At 57.5% G+C, this 18612-nt stretch overlaps 1 protein-coding gene across 1 annotated transcript in view; it reads left to right on the top strand.

Moving 5' to 3' along the window:
- LOC142908370 (dynein axonemal heavy chain 1-like) overlaps window positions 1–18612 on the top strand; it is a 76518-nt gene that overhangs the window by 57015 nt on the left and 891 nt on the right. Inside the window, exons 11-14 of the mRNA XM_076058940.1 lie at window positions 3750–3944; window positions 5204–5371; window positions 10552–10743; window positions 12905–13036. Of these exons, the coding sequence (XP_075915055.1) occupies window positions 3750–3944; window positions 5204–5371; window positions 10552–10743; window positions 12905–13036 (687 nt within the window). The remainder of the gene's footprint in view (window positions 1–3749; window positions 3945–5203; window positions 5372–10551; window positions 10744–12904; window positions 13037–18612) is intronic.

The raw sequence follows: 18612 nt of genomic DNA, 5'->3' as shown, positions 1-18612 counted from the left end.
ACACGCTCACCCGCACGCTCACCCACTCACCCACACGCTCACCCACACGCTCACCCACACGCTCACCCACACGCTCACCCCACACGCTCACCCCACACGCTCACCCCACACGCTCACCCACACGCTCACCCCACACGCTCACCCACACGCTCACCCACACGCTCACCCCACACGCTCACCCACACGCTCACCCCACTCGCTCACCCACACGCTCACCCACACGCTCACCCACACGCTCACCCACACGCTCACCCCACACGCTCACCCGCACGCTCACCCACACGCTCACCCGCACGCTCACCCGCACGCTCACCCCACACGCTCACCCCACACGCTCACCCACATGCTCACCCACACGCTCACCCACACGCTCACCCGCACGCTCACCCACACGCTCACCCACACGCTCACCCACACGCTCACCCACTCGCTCACCCACACGCTCACCCACACGCTCACCCACACGCTCACCCACACGCTCACCCACACGCTCACCCACACGCTCACCCCACACGCTCACCCACACGCTCACCCACTCGCTCACCCACACGCTCACCCACACGCTCACCCACACGCTCACCCACACGCTCACCCACACGCTCACCCGCACGCTCACCCGCACGCTCACCCACACGCTCACCCACACGCTCACCCACACGCTCACCCACACGCTCACCCCACACGCTCACCCGCACGCTCACCCACACGCTCACCCACACGCTCACCCCACTCGCTCACCCACACGCTCACCCACACGCTCACCCACACGCTCACCCACACGCTCACCCCACACGCTCACCCGCACGCTCACCCACACGCTCACCCACACGCTCACCCACACGCTCACCCACACGCTCACCCACTCGCTCACCCACACGCTCACCCGCACGCTCACCCACACGCTCACCCACACGCTCACCCCACTCGCTCACCCACACGCTCACCCCACACGCTCACCCACACGCTCACCCGCACGCTCACCCGCACGCTCACCCACACGCTCACCCCACACGCTCACCCGCATGCTCACCCACACGCTCACCCACACGCTCACCCACTCGCTCACCCACACGCTCACCCTCCGTCTCTCTTTCTCTGTCTGTCTCTCTCTCTGGCTCTGTCTCTCTGTGTCTATGTCTGTGTCTCTGTCTCTCTCTCTTCATCTCTGTCTGTGTCTCTGTCTTTGTGTCTCTGTCTGTGTCTCTGTCTGTGTCTCTGTCTTTGTGTCTCTGTCTGTGTCTCTGTCTCTCTGTCTGTGTCTCTGTCTCTCTGTCTGTGTCTCTGTCTCTTTGTCTGTGTCTCTGTCTCTCTGTGTCTCTGTCTGTCTGTGTCTCTGTCTCTCTGTCTGTGTCTCTGTCTCTTTGTCTGTGTCTCTGTCTCTCTGTCTGTGTCTCTGTCTCTCTGTCTGTGTCTCTGTCTCTCTGTGTCTCTGTCTGTGTCTCTGTCTCTCTGTCTGTGTCTCTGTGTCTCTGTCTGTGTCTCTGTCTCTCTGTCTGTGTCTCTGTCTCTCTGTGTCTCTGTCTGTCTGTGTTTCTGTCTGTCTGTCTGTGTCTCTGTCTTCCGGTCTGTGTCTCTGTCTCTCTGTGTCTCTGTCTGTCTGTGTTTCTGTCTGTCTGTCTGTGTCTCTGTCTCCCGGTCTGTGTCTCTGTCTCTCTGTGTCTCTGTCTGTCTGTGTTTCTGTCTCTCTGTCTGTGTCTCTGTCTCTCTGTCTGTGTCTCTGTCTCTCTATCTGTGTCTCTGTCTCTCTGTGTCTCTGTCTGTGTCTCTGTCTGTCTGTGTCTCTGTCTCTCTGTGTCTCTGTCTGTGTCTCTGTCTGTCTGTGTTTCTGTCTCTCTGTCTGTGTCTCTGTCTCCCTGTCTGTCTCTGTCTCTCTATGTCTCTGTCTGTCTGTGTTTCTGTCTCCCTGTCTGTGTTTCTGTCTCTCTGTCTGTGTCTCTGTCTCCCTGTCTGTGTCTCTGTCTCTCTGTCCGTGTCTCTGTCTCTCTGTCTGTGTCTCCGTCCCCCCCCCCCCCCCACCGCTCTCTCTGTCTCTCTCTGTGTCTCTGTCTGTGTCTCTGTGTCTCTCTCTGTGTCTCTCTCTCCCTGCCCGTGTCTCTGTGTCTCTCTCTGTGTCTCTCTCTCCGTGTCTCTGTCTCTCCTTGTCTCTCTCTCTCTGTCTGTGTCTCTCTCTGTGTCTCTCTCTGTGTCTCTCTGTCTCTCTCTGTGTCTCTGTCTCTCTGTCTGTGTCTCTCTCTGTGTCTCTCTCTGTGTCTCTCTGTCTCTCTCTGTGTCTCTGTCTCTCTGTCTGTGTCTCTGTGTCTCTCTCTGTGTCTCTCTGTCTCTCTCTGTGTCTCTGTCTCTCTGTCTGTGTCTCTGTGTCTCTCTCTGTGTCTCTCTGTCTCTCTCTGTGTCTCTGTCTCTCTGTCTGTGTCTCTGTGTCTCTATCTGTGTCTCTCTGTCTCTCTCTGTGTCTCTGTCTCTCTGTCTGTGTCTCTGTGTCTCTCTCTGTCTCTCTGTCTCTCTCTGTGTCTCTCTCTCTGTCTCTCTCTCTGTCTTTCTCTCTGTGTGTGTCTCTGTCTCTCTCTCCCTGTCTCTCTCTCCGTGTCTCTGTCTCCCTGTCCGTCTCTCTCTCTCTGTCTCTGTGTGTGTGTCTCTGTCTCTCTCTCTGTCTCTCTCTCTGTGTCTCTGTGTGTGTCTCTGTCTCTCTCTCTGTCTCTCTGTGTGTGTCTCTGTCTCTCTCTCTGTCTCTCTGTCTGTGTCTCTGTGTGTGTCTCTGTCTCTCTCTCTCCCTGTCTCTCTCTCCGTGTCTCTGTCTCCCTGTCTCTCTCTCCGTGTCTCTCTCTCCCTGTCTCTCTCTCTGTGTCTCTCTCCCTGTCTCTCTCTGTGTCTCTCTCTCTCCCTGTCCGTGTCTCCACCCCCCACCTCACCGTCGTCTCTCTCTCTCTCTCTGTGTCTCTGTCTCTCTCTGTCTCTCTCTCTCCCTGTCTCTCTCTCTGTGTCTCTCTCTCTGTGTCTCTCTCTGTGTCTCCCTGTGTCTCTCTCTGTGTCTCTCTCTCTCTGTGTCTCTCTCTCTCTGTGTGTCTCTCTCTCTGTGTCTCTCTCTCTGTGTCTCTGTCTCTCTCTCTCCCTGTCTCTCTCTCTCTCTCCCTGTCTCTCTCTCTGTGTCTCTCTCTCTGTGTCTCTCTCTGTGTCTCCCTGTGTCTCTCTGTGTCTCTCTCTGTGTCTCTCTCTCTCTCTCTCTGTCTCCCTGTCTCTCTCTTTGTGTCTCTCTCTCTGTGTCTCTGTCTCTCTCTGTCTCTCTCTCTCCCTGTCTCTCTCTCTGTGTCTCTCTCTCTGTGTCTCTCTCACTCTGTCTCCCTGTGTCTCTCTCTGTGTCTCCCTGTGTCTCTCTCTGTGTCTCTCTCTCTCTGTGTCTCTCTCTCTCTCTGTCTCCCTGTCTCTCCCTCTGTGTCTCTCTCTCTCTGTGTCTCTGTCTCTCTCTCACTCTGTCTCCCTGTCTCTCTCTCTCTGTCTCTCTCTGTGTCTCCCTGTGTCTCTCTCTGTGTCTCTCTCTCTCTGTGTCTCTCTCACTCTGTCTCCCTGTCTCTCTCTCTGTGTCTCTCTCTGTGTCTCTGTCTCTCTCTCACTCTGTCTCCCTGTCTCTCTCTCTGTGTCTCTGTCTCTCTCTGTCTCTCTCTCCCTGTCTCTCTCTCTGTGTCTCTCTCTCTCTGTCTCTCTCTCTCTGTCTCCCTGTCTCTCTCCCTGTCTCTCTGCCTGTCCCCGCACGCCAGGTGAGGGCCATGCAGCGCCCTCCGCCGGGCGTGCGCCTGGTGCTGGAAGCGGTGTGCATCATGAAGGCTGTGAAGCCCCGCAAGGCGCCCCCCGCTGACAAGGCCGGGCCCCGCCTCCACGACTACTGGGAGGCGGCCCGCGGGCTCCTGCAGGACCCAGGTCGCTTCATCGACGGCCTGCTCAGCTACGACAAGGTGCAGGGTGGGGGTGGTGGTGGTGGTGGTGTAGGGTGGTGGTGGTGGTGGTGGTGCAGGGTGGTGGTGGTGGTGGTGCAGGGTGGTGGTGCAGGGTGGTGGTGCAGGATGGTGGTGTAGGGTGGTGGTGCAGGGTGGTGGTGGGGGTAGTGCAGGGTGGTGGTGGTGATGGTGGTGGTGGTGGGGGTGGTGGTGGTGGTGGTGGTGCAGGGGGGTGGTGGTGCAGGGTGGTGGTGGTGGTGGTGGTGCAGGGTGGTGGTGGTGGTGGTGCAGGGTGGTGGTGGTGGTGGTGGTGCAGGGTGGTGGTGCAGGGTGGTGGTGCAGGATGGTGGTGTAGGGTGGTGGTGCAGGGTGGTGGTGGTGCGGGGTGGTGGTGGTGGTGCAGGGTGGAGGGGGGTGGAGGGGGGGTGGAGGAGGAGGTGGAGGTGGTGGAGGTGGATGAGGAGGTGGAGGGGTTGGAGGAGGAGGTGGAGGAGGAGGAGGTGGAGGGGGTGGAGGAGGAGGAGGTGGAGGAGGAGGTGGAGGAGGTGGAGGAGGTGGAGGAGGGGGTGGAGGAGGAGGTGGAGGGGGTGGAGGTGGTGGAGGAGGAGGTGGAGGGGGTGGAGGTGGTGGAGGAGGAGGTGGAGGAGGTGGAGGAGGGGGTGGAGGAGGAGGTGGAGGGGGTGGAGGATGGGACGAGCAGAGAGTTATGGGAGAGACACCCCTACACCCAGACACCTACACCCCTACACACAGACACACCTACACACAGACCACTACACACAGACACACCTACACACAGACACACCTACACACAGACCCCTACACCCAGACACCCCCTACACCCAGACGCCCCTACAACCAGACCCCTACACCCAGACCCCTACACCCAGACCCCCCTACACCCAGACCCCCCTACCCCCAGACCCCCCTACACCCAGACCCCTACCCCCAGACCCCTACGCCCAGACCCCTACCCCCAGACCCCCCTACCCCCAGACCCCCCTACACCCAGACCCCTACCCCCAGACCCCCCTACACCCAGACCCCCCTACCCCAGACCCCTACCCCCAGACCCCCTACCCCCAGACCCCCCTACCCCCAGACCCCCCTACCCCCAGACCCCCCTACCCCCAGACCCCCTTACCCCCAGACCCCCCTACCACCCAGACCCCCCTACCACCAGACCCCCCTACCCCCAGACCCCCCCAGACACCCCCCTACCCCCAGACCCCCCTCTACACCCGTAGCTCACCCTCCCACCCCCTCCCCCGCCCCAGGACAACATCCCTGAGGCGGTGATCCGCCAGGTGCAGCCGCTCATGGACGCGGAGGACTTCCAGCCGGCGGCCATCGCCAGGGTGTCCAAGGCGTGCACCTCCATCTGCCTGTGGGTGCGTGCCATGTACCAGTACCACCACGTGGCGCACGCCGTGCTGCCCAAGCGGGTAACGCTCGCACGCACACACGCACACGCACGTACAGACACACACGCACACAGACACACACACACGTATAGACACACACACGTATAGACACACACACGTATAGACACGTACACACGTACACACACACGCACACGTACAGACACATACAGACACACACGTACACACACGTACACACGCACACACACGCACACACGTACAGACACACACACACACATGCACACACACGTACAGACACACACACACACACACGTACAGACACGTACACACGTACAGACACGTACACACGTACAGACACGCACACACACGTACAGACACACACACACACACGTACAGACACGTACAGACACGTACACACACACGCACACGCACACACACGCACAGACACGTACACACACAGACACGCACACACACGTACAGACACATACAGACACATACAGACACACACACACGTACACACGCACGGACACACGCACAGACACGTACAGACACGCACACACACGTACAGACACGCACAGACACATACAGACACGTACAGACACACACACACGTACACACGTACAGACACACACACGTACACACACGCACGGACACGCACACACGTACAGACACGGACACGCACACACACGCACAGACACGTACAGACACGTACACACACACACACGCACGGACACGCACAGACACACACAGACACACACACACACAGACACACACGTACAGACACGCACACACACGTACAGACATGCACGCACACACGCACACACGCACACACACGCACAGACACATACACACACACGCACACACACGTACAGACATGCACGCACACACGCACACACGCACACACACGCACAGACACGTACACACACACACACACGCACGCGCACGTACAGACATGCACGCACACACGCACACACACGCACAGACACGTACACACACACACACACGCACGCGCACGTACAGACACGCACACACACACGTACACACACGTACAGACACACACACACACGTACACACACGTACACACGCACACACGTATAGACACGTACACACACACACACACGCACACACACGCACAGACACGTACACACGTACACACACGTACAGACACGTACACACACGTACACACGCACACGTACACACACAGACACACACACACACGCACACGTACAGACACGCACAGACACACACAGACACACACACACAGACACACACGTACAGACACGCACACACACGTACACACACGCACGGACACGTACACACACGTACAGACACGCACGTACACACACGCACGGACACACGCACAGACACGTACAGACACGCACACACACGTACAGACACGCACAGACACATACAGACACGTACAGACACACACACACGTACAGACACGCACGCACACACGTACAGACACGTACAGACACGTACACACACGTACACACGCACACACACGCACATACACGTACACACACACACACGCACACACACGCACAGACACGTACACACACACACACACACGCACGCGCACGTACAGACACACACACACGTACACGCACGTACACACGTACAGACACACAGACACGTCAGTTTAACACGTAGGCTTTCGCGACCAATATTATTCATAATAAAGGTTTTTGGGTTATAAATAAACGCGATCTAACCCAAAAACCTTTATTATGAACACAGACACGTACACACACGTACAGACACGTACACACGCACACACACACGTACAGACACGTACACGCACGTACACACGTACAGACACACAGACACGTACAGACACACGTACAGACACGTACAGACACACGCACAGACACACACACACGCACAGACACGTACACACATACAGACACGTACAGACACGCACGCACACACGTACAGACACGTACAGACACGTACACACACGCACACGCACACGTACAGACACGCACAGACACGTACGCACACGTACAGACACGCACAGACACGTACACACATACAGACAAGTACAGACACGCACACGCACGTACAGACACGCACACACATACAGACACGTACAGACACACACACACACGTACAGACACGTACAGACACGCACGTACAGACATGCACGCACACACGCACACACGCACACACACGCACACACACGTACAGACATGCACGCACACACGCACACACGCACACACACGCACAGACACGTACACACACACACACACGCACGCGCACGTACAGACACGCACACACACACGTACACACACGTACAGACACACACACACACGTACACACACGTACACACGCACACACGTATAGACACGTACACACACACACACACGCACAGACACGTACACACGTACACACACGTACAGACACGTACACACACGTACACACGCACACGTACACACACAGACACACACACACACGCACACGTACAGACACGCACAGACACACACAGACACACACACACAGACACACACGTACAGACACGCACACACACGTACACACACGCACGGACACGTACACACACGTACAGACACGCACGTACACACACACACGCACGGACACACGCACAGACACGTACAGACACGCACACACACGTACAGACACGCACAGACACATACAGACACGTACAGACACACACACACGTACAGACACGCACGCACACACGTACAGACACGTACAGACACGTACACACACGTACACACGCACACACACGCACATACACGTACACACACACACACGCACACACACGCACAGACACGTACACACACACACACACGCACGCGCACGTACAGACACACACACACGTACACGCACGTACACACGTACAGACACACAGACACGTCAGTTTAACACGTAGGCTTTCGCGACCAATATTATTCATAATAAAGGTTTTTGGGTTATAAATAAACGCGATCTAACCCAAAAACCTTTATTATGAACACAGACACGTACACACACGTACAGACACGTACACACGCACACACACACGTACAGACACGTACACGCACGTACACACGTACAGACACACAGACACGTACAGACACACGTACAGACACGTACAGACACACGCACAGACACACACACACGTACAGACACATACAGACACGTACAGACACGTACAGACACGCACGCACACGTACAGACACGCACGCACACACGTACAGACACATACAGACACGTACAGACACACACACACACACATGTACAGACACACGCACAGACACGTACAGACACGTACAGACACGCACAGACACGTACAGACACACACGCACACGCACACGTACAGACACGCACAGACACGTACGCACATGTACAGACACGCACAGACACGTACACACATACAGACACGTACAGACACGCACGCACACACGTACAGACACGTACAGACACGTACACACACGCACACGCACACGTACAGACACGCACAGACACGTACGCACACGTACAGACACGCACAGACACGTACACACATACAGACAAGTACAGACACGCACACGCACGTACAGACACGCACAGACACATACAGACACGTACAGACACACACACACACGTACAGACACGTACAGACACGCACGTACAGACACGTACAGACACACACACACGCATGCACACACACGGACATTACACACACGCACAGACACACACGCACACACACACGTACACACACACACACGTACACACGCACACGGACTAGCACGGGCACGCATACACACACGCACGCACACACAGACACGCACACGCATGGACATTACACACACGTACGGACACACGCACGCACACGCACGCACACGTACACAGAGACAAAGATCCCCCGTGTAGCCTCTAACAGGCTACAGGGACAAGTGCTGCTAGCAGCGAGCATCACCTATACAGACACACAGAGACAAAGATCCCCCGTGTAGCCTCTAACAGGCTGCAGGGGCAAGTGCTGCTAGTAAGAAGCCTGGCACTTTGGCACATCAGGGGTGTGGGTGGCCAGCACCACGCCCGGCCGCCTTTGTCTCTCCCCCAGTGCTCGCGATGTTGACTACTCCACACCACCACACCAGGTACTCATTTGAGGTTGAGTCGACCTAGGGGAGGCCCAGGACCGGTCACCACACAGAGACCCATAGACTCACCACACAGAGACCCACAGACTCACCACAGACTCACCACACAGAGACCCACAGACTCACTACACAGAGACCCACAGACTCACCACACAAAGACCCACAGACTCACCACACAGAGACCCACAGACTCACCACACAGAGACCCATAGACTCACCACACAGAGACCCACAGACTCACCACACAGAGACCCACAGACTCACCACACAGAGACCCACAGACTCACCACACAGAGACCCATAGACTCATCACACAGAGACCCACAGACTCACCACACAGAGACCCACAGACTCACCACACAGAGACCCACAGACTCACCACACAGAGACCCACAGACTCACCACACAGAGACCCATAGACTCATCACACAGAGACCCACAGACTCACCACACAGAGACCCACAGACTCACCACCCCACAGAGACCCACAGACTCACCACCACACAGACTCACCACCACACAGAGACTCACCACCACACAGACTCAGCACACAGACTCACCACACAGACTCACCACAGAGACACCACACAGAGACTCACCACCACACAGAGACACCACACAGACTCACCACACAGAGAATCACCACCACACAGACTCACGACACAGACTCACCACACAGACTCACCACACAGACTCACCACCACACAGAGACTCACCACCACACAGACTCACCACACAGACTCACCACCACACAGAGACACCCACAGACTCACCACACAGAGACACCCACAGACTCACCACACACAGACACCCACAGACTCACCACCACACAGAGACACCCAAAGACTCACCACCACAAAGACACCCACAGACTCACCACACAGAGACCCACAGACTCAACACCACACAGAGACACCCACAGACTCACCACCACACAGAGACTCACCACCACACAGACTCACCACCACACAGACACCCACAGACTCACCACAGAGACTCACCACCACTCACACAGAGACTCACCACACAGACACACAGAGACTCACCACCACACAGAGACTCACCACCACACAGACACGCACAGACTCACCACCACACACACAGACAGAGACTCACCACCACCACCACCACCACTGTCCTCCCACCGTCCCCCAGGAGGCTCGCCGCGTGGCTCTGCAGGAGCTGGCCGTGAGTCAGGCGGCGCTGTCCCAGGCCCAGCTGCGTCTGCACGAGGTGGAGGCCGGAGTGGCTCGCCTGAGGGCCGGCCACACCGAGGCCACGGAGCGCCGGGAACTGCTGCAGGCCCGGAGCGACCAGTGTGAGGGACGTCTGGGCAGGGCCGCACAGGTGGGGAGAGGGGGGGAGGGGGTTGTAACGTTGACGTTGATGTGTGGTGAAGGGTGAGTTGAGATGGCAGTCTCACTGACTCACTGTTTCACTCACTCACTCATTCACACACTCATACACTCAGTCATACACTCACTCATTCATACACTCACTCATACACTCACTCATACACTCACTCATACACTCACTCATACACTCACCCACTCATACACTCACTCATACACTCACCCACTCACACACTCACTCACACACTCACTCATACACTCACTCATACACTCACTCATACACTCACTCACTCATACACTCACTCATACACTCACTCATACACTCAACCACTCACTCATACACTCACTCATACACTCACTCACTCAACCACTCACACACTCACTCATACACTCACTCAACCACTCACTCACTCATACACTCACTCATACACTCACTCACACACTCACTCATACACTCACTCATACACTCACTCATACACTCACTCACTCAACCACTCACACACTCACTCATACACTCACTCATACACTCACTCAACCACTCACTCACTCACACACTCACTCACACACTCACTCATACACTCACTCACACACTCACTCACACACTCACCCACTCATACACTCACTCATACACTCACTCACACACTCACTCATACACTCACTCACTCACACACTCAACTACTCACTCATACACTCACTCATATACTCACTCATACACTCACTCATACACTCACTCATACACTCACTCATACACTCACTCACTCAACCACTCACTCATACACTCACTCATACACTCACTTATACACTCACCCACTCATACACTCACTCATACACTCACTCACTCAGCCACTCACTCACTCATACACACACTCATACACTCACTCACTCATACACTCACCCACTCACTCACTCACTCATACAATCACTCACCCACTCACTCATACACTCACACACTCACTCATACACTCACTCACTCACTCAACCACTCACTCAACCACTCACTCACTCAACCACTCACTCACACACTCAACCACTCACTCACTCACTCAATTACTTACTCAACCACTCACTCACCCACTCACTCACTCATACACTCACTCACACACTCACTCACTCATACACTCACCCACTCACTCACCTCAATCACGCACTCATACACTCACTCACGCACTCACTCACTGACTTACTCACTCACTCAACCACTCACCCACTCATACACTCACGCACCCACTTACTTACTCACTCTCCCACTCACTCACTCAACCACTCACCCACTCACTCACCTCAATCACGAACACACTCACTCACCCACTCACTCACTCAACCACTCACTCACTCACGCACTCACTTACTCACTCAACCACTCACTCACTCAACCACTCACTCATTCACTCATTCATACACTCACCCACTCACTCAACTACTCACTCACTCACGCACTCACTCACTCAACCACTCACTCACCTCAATCACCCACTCACTCACTCACTCAATCAACCACTAACTCACTCATACACTCACTCATACACTCACTCACTCAACCACTCACTCACTCAACCACTCACTCACCCACCCACTCGCACGCTCACTCAACCACTCACTCACCTCACTCACACACCCACTTACTCAACCACTCATTCACTCATACACTCACTCACCCACCCACCCATTCACTCACTCACACCCCCACTCACTCACCCACCCACTTACTCACTCACCCTCCCATCTACCCACTCACCCATCCACTCACTCACTCACTCACCCCCTCCACCTACCCACTCACACCCCCACTCACCCATCCACCCACCCACCCACCCACTCACCCTCCCACCTCCCCACTCACACCCCCACTCACCCACTCAGACCCCCACTCACCCACCCACTTAGACCCCCACTCACCCCCCCTCACCTACCCACTCACCCTCCCACCTACCCACTCACACCCCCACTCACTCACCCACCCACTCACTCACTCACCCCTCCCACCTACCCACTCACCCTCCCACCTACCCACTCACACCCCCCGCTAACCCACCCACTCACCCACCCACCCACCCACCCACTCACTCACTCACCCTCCCACCTACCCACTCACACCCCCCGCTAAACCACCCACTCACCCACCCACCCACCTACTCCCCCTGCCCGTGATGATGCAGCTGATTGGCGGCCTTGCGGATGAGAGGGTCCGTTGGAGCGAAGCCATCAAGGATCTCGACTGTGCCCTCACCAACATCGTTGGGGACGTTCTGTTGGCCGCGGGCTTCGTGACCTACCTGGGTCCCTTCACGGTCAGTGGGAGAGAGAGACACGGACAGAGAGACAGAGAGAGACAGACGGACAGAGAGAGAGAGAGAGAGAGAGACACGGACAGAGAGACAGAGAGAGACACGGACAGAGAGAGAGAGAGAGACACGGACAGAGAGAGAGAGACACGGACAGATAGAGAGAGGCAGAGAGAGAGAGAGACAGAGAGAGAGACAGAGAGAGAGGCAGAGAGAGAGAGACAGAGAGACACGGACAGAGAGAGAGACATGGACAGAGAGAGAGAGAGACACACAGACAGAGAGAGGCAGAGAGAGAGAGAGACACGGACAGAGAGGGAGAGAGAGACACGGACAGATAGATGGTCTAAGAAGAGGAGGCCCCAGTGTCCCAAGGCCTTCTCCTGATCCACGAAGAGGAGGCCCCAGTGTCCAAGGCCTTCTCCTGATCCACGAAGAGGAGGGCCCAGTGTCCAAGGCCTTCTCCTGGTCTAAGAGGAGGCCCAAGTGTCCCAAGGCCTTCTCCTGATCCACGAAGAGGAGGGCCCAGTGTCCAAGGCCTTCTCCTGGTCTAAGAGGAGGCCCCAGTGTCCAAGGCCTTCTCCTGATCCATGAAGAGGAGGCCCCAGTGTCCAAGGCCTTCTGGTCCACGAAGCGGAGGCCCAGTGTCCCAAGGCCTTCTCCTGGTCTAAGAAGAGGAGGCCCAGTGTCCCAAGGCCTTCTCCTGGTCTAAGAAGAGGAGGCCCCAGTGTCCCAAGGCCTTCTCCTGATCCACGAAGAGGAGGCCCCAGTGTCCAAGGCCTTCTCCTGGTCTAAGAAGAGGAGGGCCCAGTGTCCAAGGCCTTCTCCTGGTCTAAGAAGAGGAGGGCCCAGTGTCCGAAGGCCTTCTCCTGGTCCACGAAGAGGAGGCCCCAGTGTCCGAAGGCCTTCTCCTGATCTAAGAAGAGGAGGCCCCAGTGTCCAAGGCCTTCTCCTGATCCACGAAGAGGAGGCCCCAGTGTCCCAAGGCCTTCTCCTGGTCCACGAAGAGGAGGGCCTTCTCCTGGTCTAAGAAGAGGAGGCCCCAGTGTCCAAGGCCTTCTCCTGATCCACGAAGAGGAGGGCCTTCTCCTGGTCTAAGAAGAGGAGGTCCCTGGTGTCCAAGGCCTTCTCCTGGTCTAAGAAGAGGAGGCCCAGTGTCCCAAGGCCTTCTCCTGATCCACGAAGAGGAGGGCCTTCTCCTGATCTAAGAAGAGGAGGGCCCCAGTGTCCCAAGGCCTTCTCCTGATCCACGAAGAGAGGGCCCAAGGCCTTCTCCTGATCTAAGAAGAGGAGGGCCCCAGTGTCCCAAGGCCTTCTCCTGATCCACGAAGAGAGGGCCCAAGGCCTTCTCCTGATCTAAGAAGAGGAGGGCCCCAGTGTCCCAAGGCCTTCTCCTGATCCACGAAGAGAGGGCCCAAGGCCTTCTGATCTAAGAAGAGGAGGCCCCAGTGTCCAAGGCCTTCTCGTGGTCCACGAAGAGGAGGCCCCAGTGTCCAAGGCCTTCTCCTGATCTAAGAAGAGGAGGGCCCAGTGTCCAAGGCCTTCTGATCTAAGAAGAGGAGGCCCAGTGTCCAAGGCCTTCTCCTGGTCTAAGAAGAGGACGGCCCAGTGTCCAAGGCCTTCTCCTGGTCCACGAAGAGGAGGCCCCAGTGTCCAAGGCCTTCTCCTGGTCTAAGAAGAGGAGGCCCCAGTGTCCAAGGCCTTCTCCTGGTCTAAGAAGAGGAGGGCCCAGTGTCCGAAGGCCTTCTCCTGGTCCACGAAGAGGAGGCCCCAGTGTCCGAAGGCCTTCTCCTGATCTAAGAAGAGGAGGCCCCAGTGTCCAAGGCCTTCTCCTGATCCACGAAGAGGAGGCCCCAGTGTCCCAAGGCCTTCTCCTGGTCCACGAAGAGGAGGGCCTTCTCCTGGTCTAAGAAGAGGAGGCCCCAGTGTCCAAGGCCTTCTCCTGATCCACGAAGAGGAGGGCCTTCTCCTGGTCTAAGAAGAGGAGGTCCCTGGTGTCCAAGGCCTTCTCCTGGTCTAAGAAGAGGAGGCCCAGTGTCCCAAGGCCTTCTCCTGATCCACGAAGAGGAAGGCCTTCTCCTGATCTAAGAAGAGGAGGGCCCCAGTGTCCCAAGGCCTTCTCCTGATCCACGAAGAGAGGGCCCAAGGCCTTCTCCTGATCTAAGAAGAGGAGGGCCCCAGTGTCCCAAGGCCTTCTCCTGATCCACGAAGAGAGGGCCCAAGGCCTTCTCCTGATCTAAGAAGAGGAGGGCCCCAGTGTCCCAAGGCCTTCTCCTGATCCACGAAGAGAGGGCCCAAGGCCTTCTGATCTAAGAAGAGGAGGCCCCAGTGTCCAAGGCCTTCTCCTGGTCCACGAAGAGGAGGCCCCAGTGTCCAAGGCCTTCTCGTGGTCCACGAAGAGGAGGCCCCAGTGTCCAAGGCCTTCTCCTGATCTAAGAAGAGGAGGGCCCAGTGTCCAAGGCCTTCTCCTGGTCCACGAAGAGGAGGGCCCAGTGTCCAATGCCTTCTGATCTAAGAAGAGGAGGCCCAGTGTCCAAGGCCTTCTCCTGATCCACGAAGAGGAGGGCCCAGTGTCCAAGGCCTTCTCCTGGTCTAAGAAGAGGAGGCCCCAGTGTCCAAGGCCTTCTCCTGATCCACGAAGAGGAGGCCCCAGTGTCCCAAGGCCTTCTCCTGATCCACGAAGAGGAGGCCCCAGTGTCCAAGGCCTTCTCCTGATCCACGAAGAGGAGGCCCCAGTGTCCAAGGCCTTCTCCTGATCTAAGAAGAGGAGGCCCCAGTCTCCAAGGCCTTCTCCTGATCCATGAAGAGGAGGGCCCAGTGTCCAAGGCCTTCTCCTGATCCACGAAGAGGAGGCCTCAGTGTCCAAGGCCTTCTCCTGATCCATGAAGAGGAGGGCCCCAGTGTCCAAGGCCTTCTCCTGATCCACGAAGAGGAGCCCCCAGTGTCCCAAGGCCTTCTCCTGATTTAAGAAGAGGAGGGCCCCAGTGTCCCAAGGCCTTCTCCTGGTCCACGAAGAAGAGGCCCCAGTGTCCAAGGCCTTCTCCTGGTCTAAGAAGAGGAGGCCCCAGTGTCCAATGCCTTCTGATCTAAGAAGAGGAGGCCCCAGTGTCCCAAGGCCTTCTGGTCCACGAAGAGGAGGCCCAGTGTCCAATGTCTTCTCCTGGTCTAAGAAGAGGAGGGCCCAGTGTCCCAAGGCCTTCTGGTTTAAGAAGAGGAGGGCCCAGTGTCCAAGGCCTTCTCCTGGTTTAAGAAGAGGAGGGCCCAGTGTCCCAAGGCCTTCTTCTGATCCACGAAGAGGAGGGCCTTCTCCTGGTCTAAGAAGAGGAGGTCCCTGGTGTCCAAGGCCTTCTCCTGATCCACGAAGAGGAGGGCCCGGGGTAGCAGGACGACCCGTTCCGTGCGGGATCAGCCGATCCAGCGCGCCGTCTTGAGGCGGTTTTTGCCGGCACCGTGGGGAAGAGATTTCGTAGCCGGCGCGCAAAGAGCGGGACGCGCGGCTCGCCCCCTTCTCGGGTTAGCAGGGAGGCCGCCGCTCTCCGGCATCTCCGCGCGAGTCCACAGCGCTTCCGCGGGCCTCCCCGTCCACAGTCGCAGTAGCGGAGGGCCCAAGCTCGTCAAAAGAAGGCCGCGTCAATCCCCGGTGGGGGCTTCAGCAGGGCCACGAGCCGCTTTCGCCTCGCGGTGTGGAGCTCCTCCTTGCGGGGTGACGGGCGCCGTCCCGGACGATCCCGCTCGGGGACTCCTCCTCTAAGGGCGGGGGGCACCCCCCCGTCCCGTCCGGCGGCATTGGCGACCTCGCCCTCGGGTGCGGCCGCTTGTCCGTCCGGGGGTTCGCAAACTCGAACGTCCGTTGCCGTTGGCCGGTGCTTTCGTTTGAGGCGTGGGAGACGCGTGTCCGCCTCGCGACAGGCGCCTGCTGTCTCCCCGCGACGCACCTGACAGGCCGCTGGCTTGTCCCAGCAGCGTCTGGCCCCGTCGTGTGCCTCGGGACGGGCTCAGGGCCCGGCTCGGGCGCCAGCAAGCTCGGGACGGGCTCAGGGCCCGGCTCGGGCGCCAGTGAGCTCGGGACGGGCTCAGGGCCCGGCTCGGGCGCCAGCAAGCTCGGGACGAGCTCAGGGCCCGGCTCGGGCGCCAGCAAGCTCGGGACGGGCTCAGGGCCCGGCTCGGGCGCCAGTGAGCTCGGGACGGGCTCAGGGCCCGGCTCGGGCGCCAGCAAGCTCGGGACGAGCTCAGGGCCCGGCTCGGGCGCCAGCAAGCTCGGGACGGGCTCAGGGCCCGGCTCGGGCGCCAGCGAGCAAAGCCCCCTTCTGGCTCGTGAACCCCTTGACGGAGAGCCGCCTGAACCTGCGCCTTTGGTGCCGTCCCACCGCGGCTGGTGGGAGCTGAGGTTCGCCCTGTTGGGCAGGCGGCCGGCTGAGCCCACGAGGCTTTGAAGGTTCGTGAGGCAGGGCCGCGATCCGCCCCCGGGAATCCGCGCGGGGCGGCGGCAGAGTCCGCCCGTTTGTTGCCGTTGGCGATGGCACGGCGCCCCGTCCTGCCTGTCTCTGTGTGTCGCTGTGTGTGTGTGTCGCTGTGTGTGTGTGTCGCTGTGTGTGTGTGTCGCTGTGTGTGTGTGTGTCGCTGTGTGTGTCGCTGTGTGTCTCTGTGTGTGTGTGTCGCTGTGTGTGTGTGTCGCTGTGTGTGTGTCGCTGTGTCTGTCTCTGTGTGTGTCTCTGTGTGTCTCTGTGTGTGTATGTCGCTGTGTGTGTGTGTCGCTGTGTGTGTGTCGCTGTGTCTGTCTCTGTGTGTGTCTCTGTGTGTCTCTGTGTGTGTGTGTCGCTGTGTGTGTGTGTCGCTGTGTGTGTGTCTCTGTGTGTGGCTCTGTGTCTGTCTCTGTGTGTCGCTGTGTGTGTGTCTCTTTGTGTGTCTCTGTCTCTGTGTCTCTGTGTGTGGCTCTGTGTCTGTCTCTGTGTGTCTCTGTGTGTGTGTCTCTGTGTGTGTCTCTGTGTGTGTGTCTCTGTGTGTGTCTCTGTGTGTGTCTCTGTGTGTGTGTGTGTGTCACTGTGTGTGTGTGTCTCTGTGTCTCTGTGTCTGTGTCTCTGTGTGTGTCTCTGTGTGTGTCTCTGTGTGTGTGTGTGTCTGTGTGTGTGTGTGTCTCTGTGTCTCTGTGTGTCGCTGTGTTTGTGTCTGTCTCTGTGTGTGTCTCTGTGTGTGTCTCTGTGTGTGTGTGTCTGTGTGTGTGTGTCTGTGTGTGTGTGTCTCTGTGTGTGTGTCTCTGTGTGTGTGTCTGTGTGTGTGTGTCTCTGTGTGTGTGTCTCTGTGTGTGTGTCTCTGTGTGTGTGTCTCTGTGTGTGTGTGTCGCTGTGTGTGTGTGTCGCTGTGTGTGTGTCTCTGTGTGTGTGTGTCTCTGTGTGTGTGTGTCTCTGTGTGTGTGTGTCTCTGTGTGTGTGTCTCTGTGTGTGTGTCTCTGTGTGTGTGTGTCTCTGTGTGTGTCTCTGTCGTGTGTGTCTGTGTGTGTGTGTGTCTCTGTGTGTGTGTGTGGTGTGTGTGTCTCTGTGTGTGTGTGTCTCTGTGTGTGTGTGTGTCTGTGTGTGTGTCTCTGT

The sequence above is a fragment of the Petromyzon marinus genome, assembly GCF_048934315.1.
Source record: "Petromyzon marinus isolate PM22_M1 ecotype Great Lakes invasive population chromosome 80 unlocalized genomic scaffold, UKy_Petmar_22M1.pri1.0 chr80_unloc.4, whole genome shotgun sequence".
NCBI lineage: Eukaryota > Metazoa > Chordata > Hyperoartia > Petromyzontiformes > Petromyzontidae > Petromyzon > Petromyzon marinus.
This window is presented reverse-complemented; position numbering and strand designations above follow the sequence as displayed.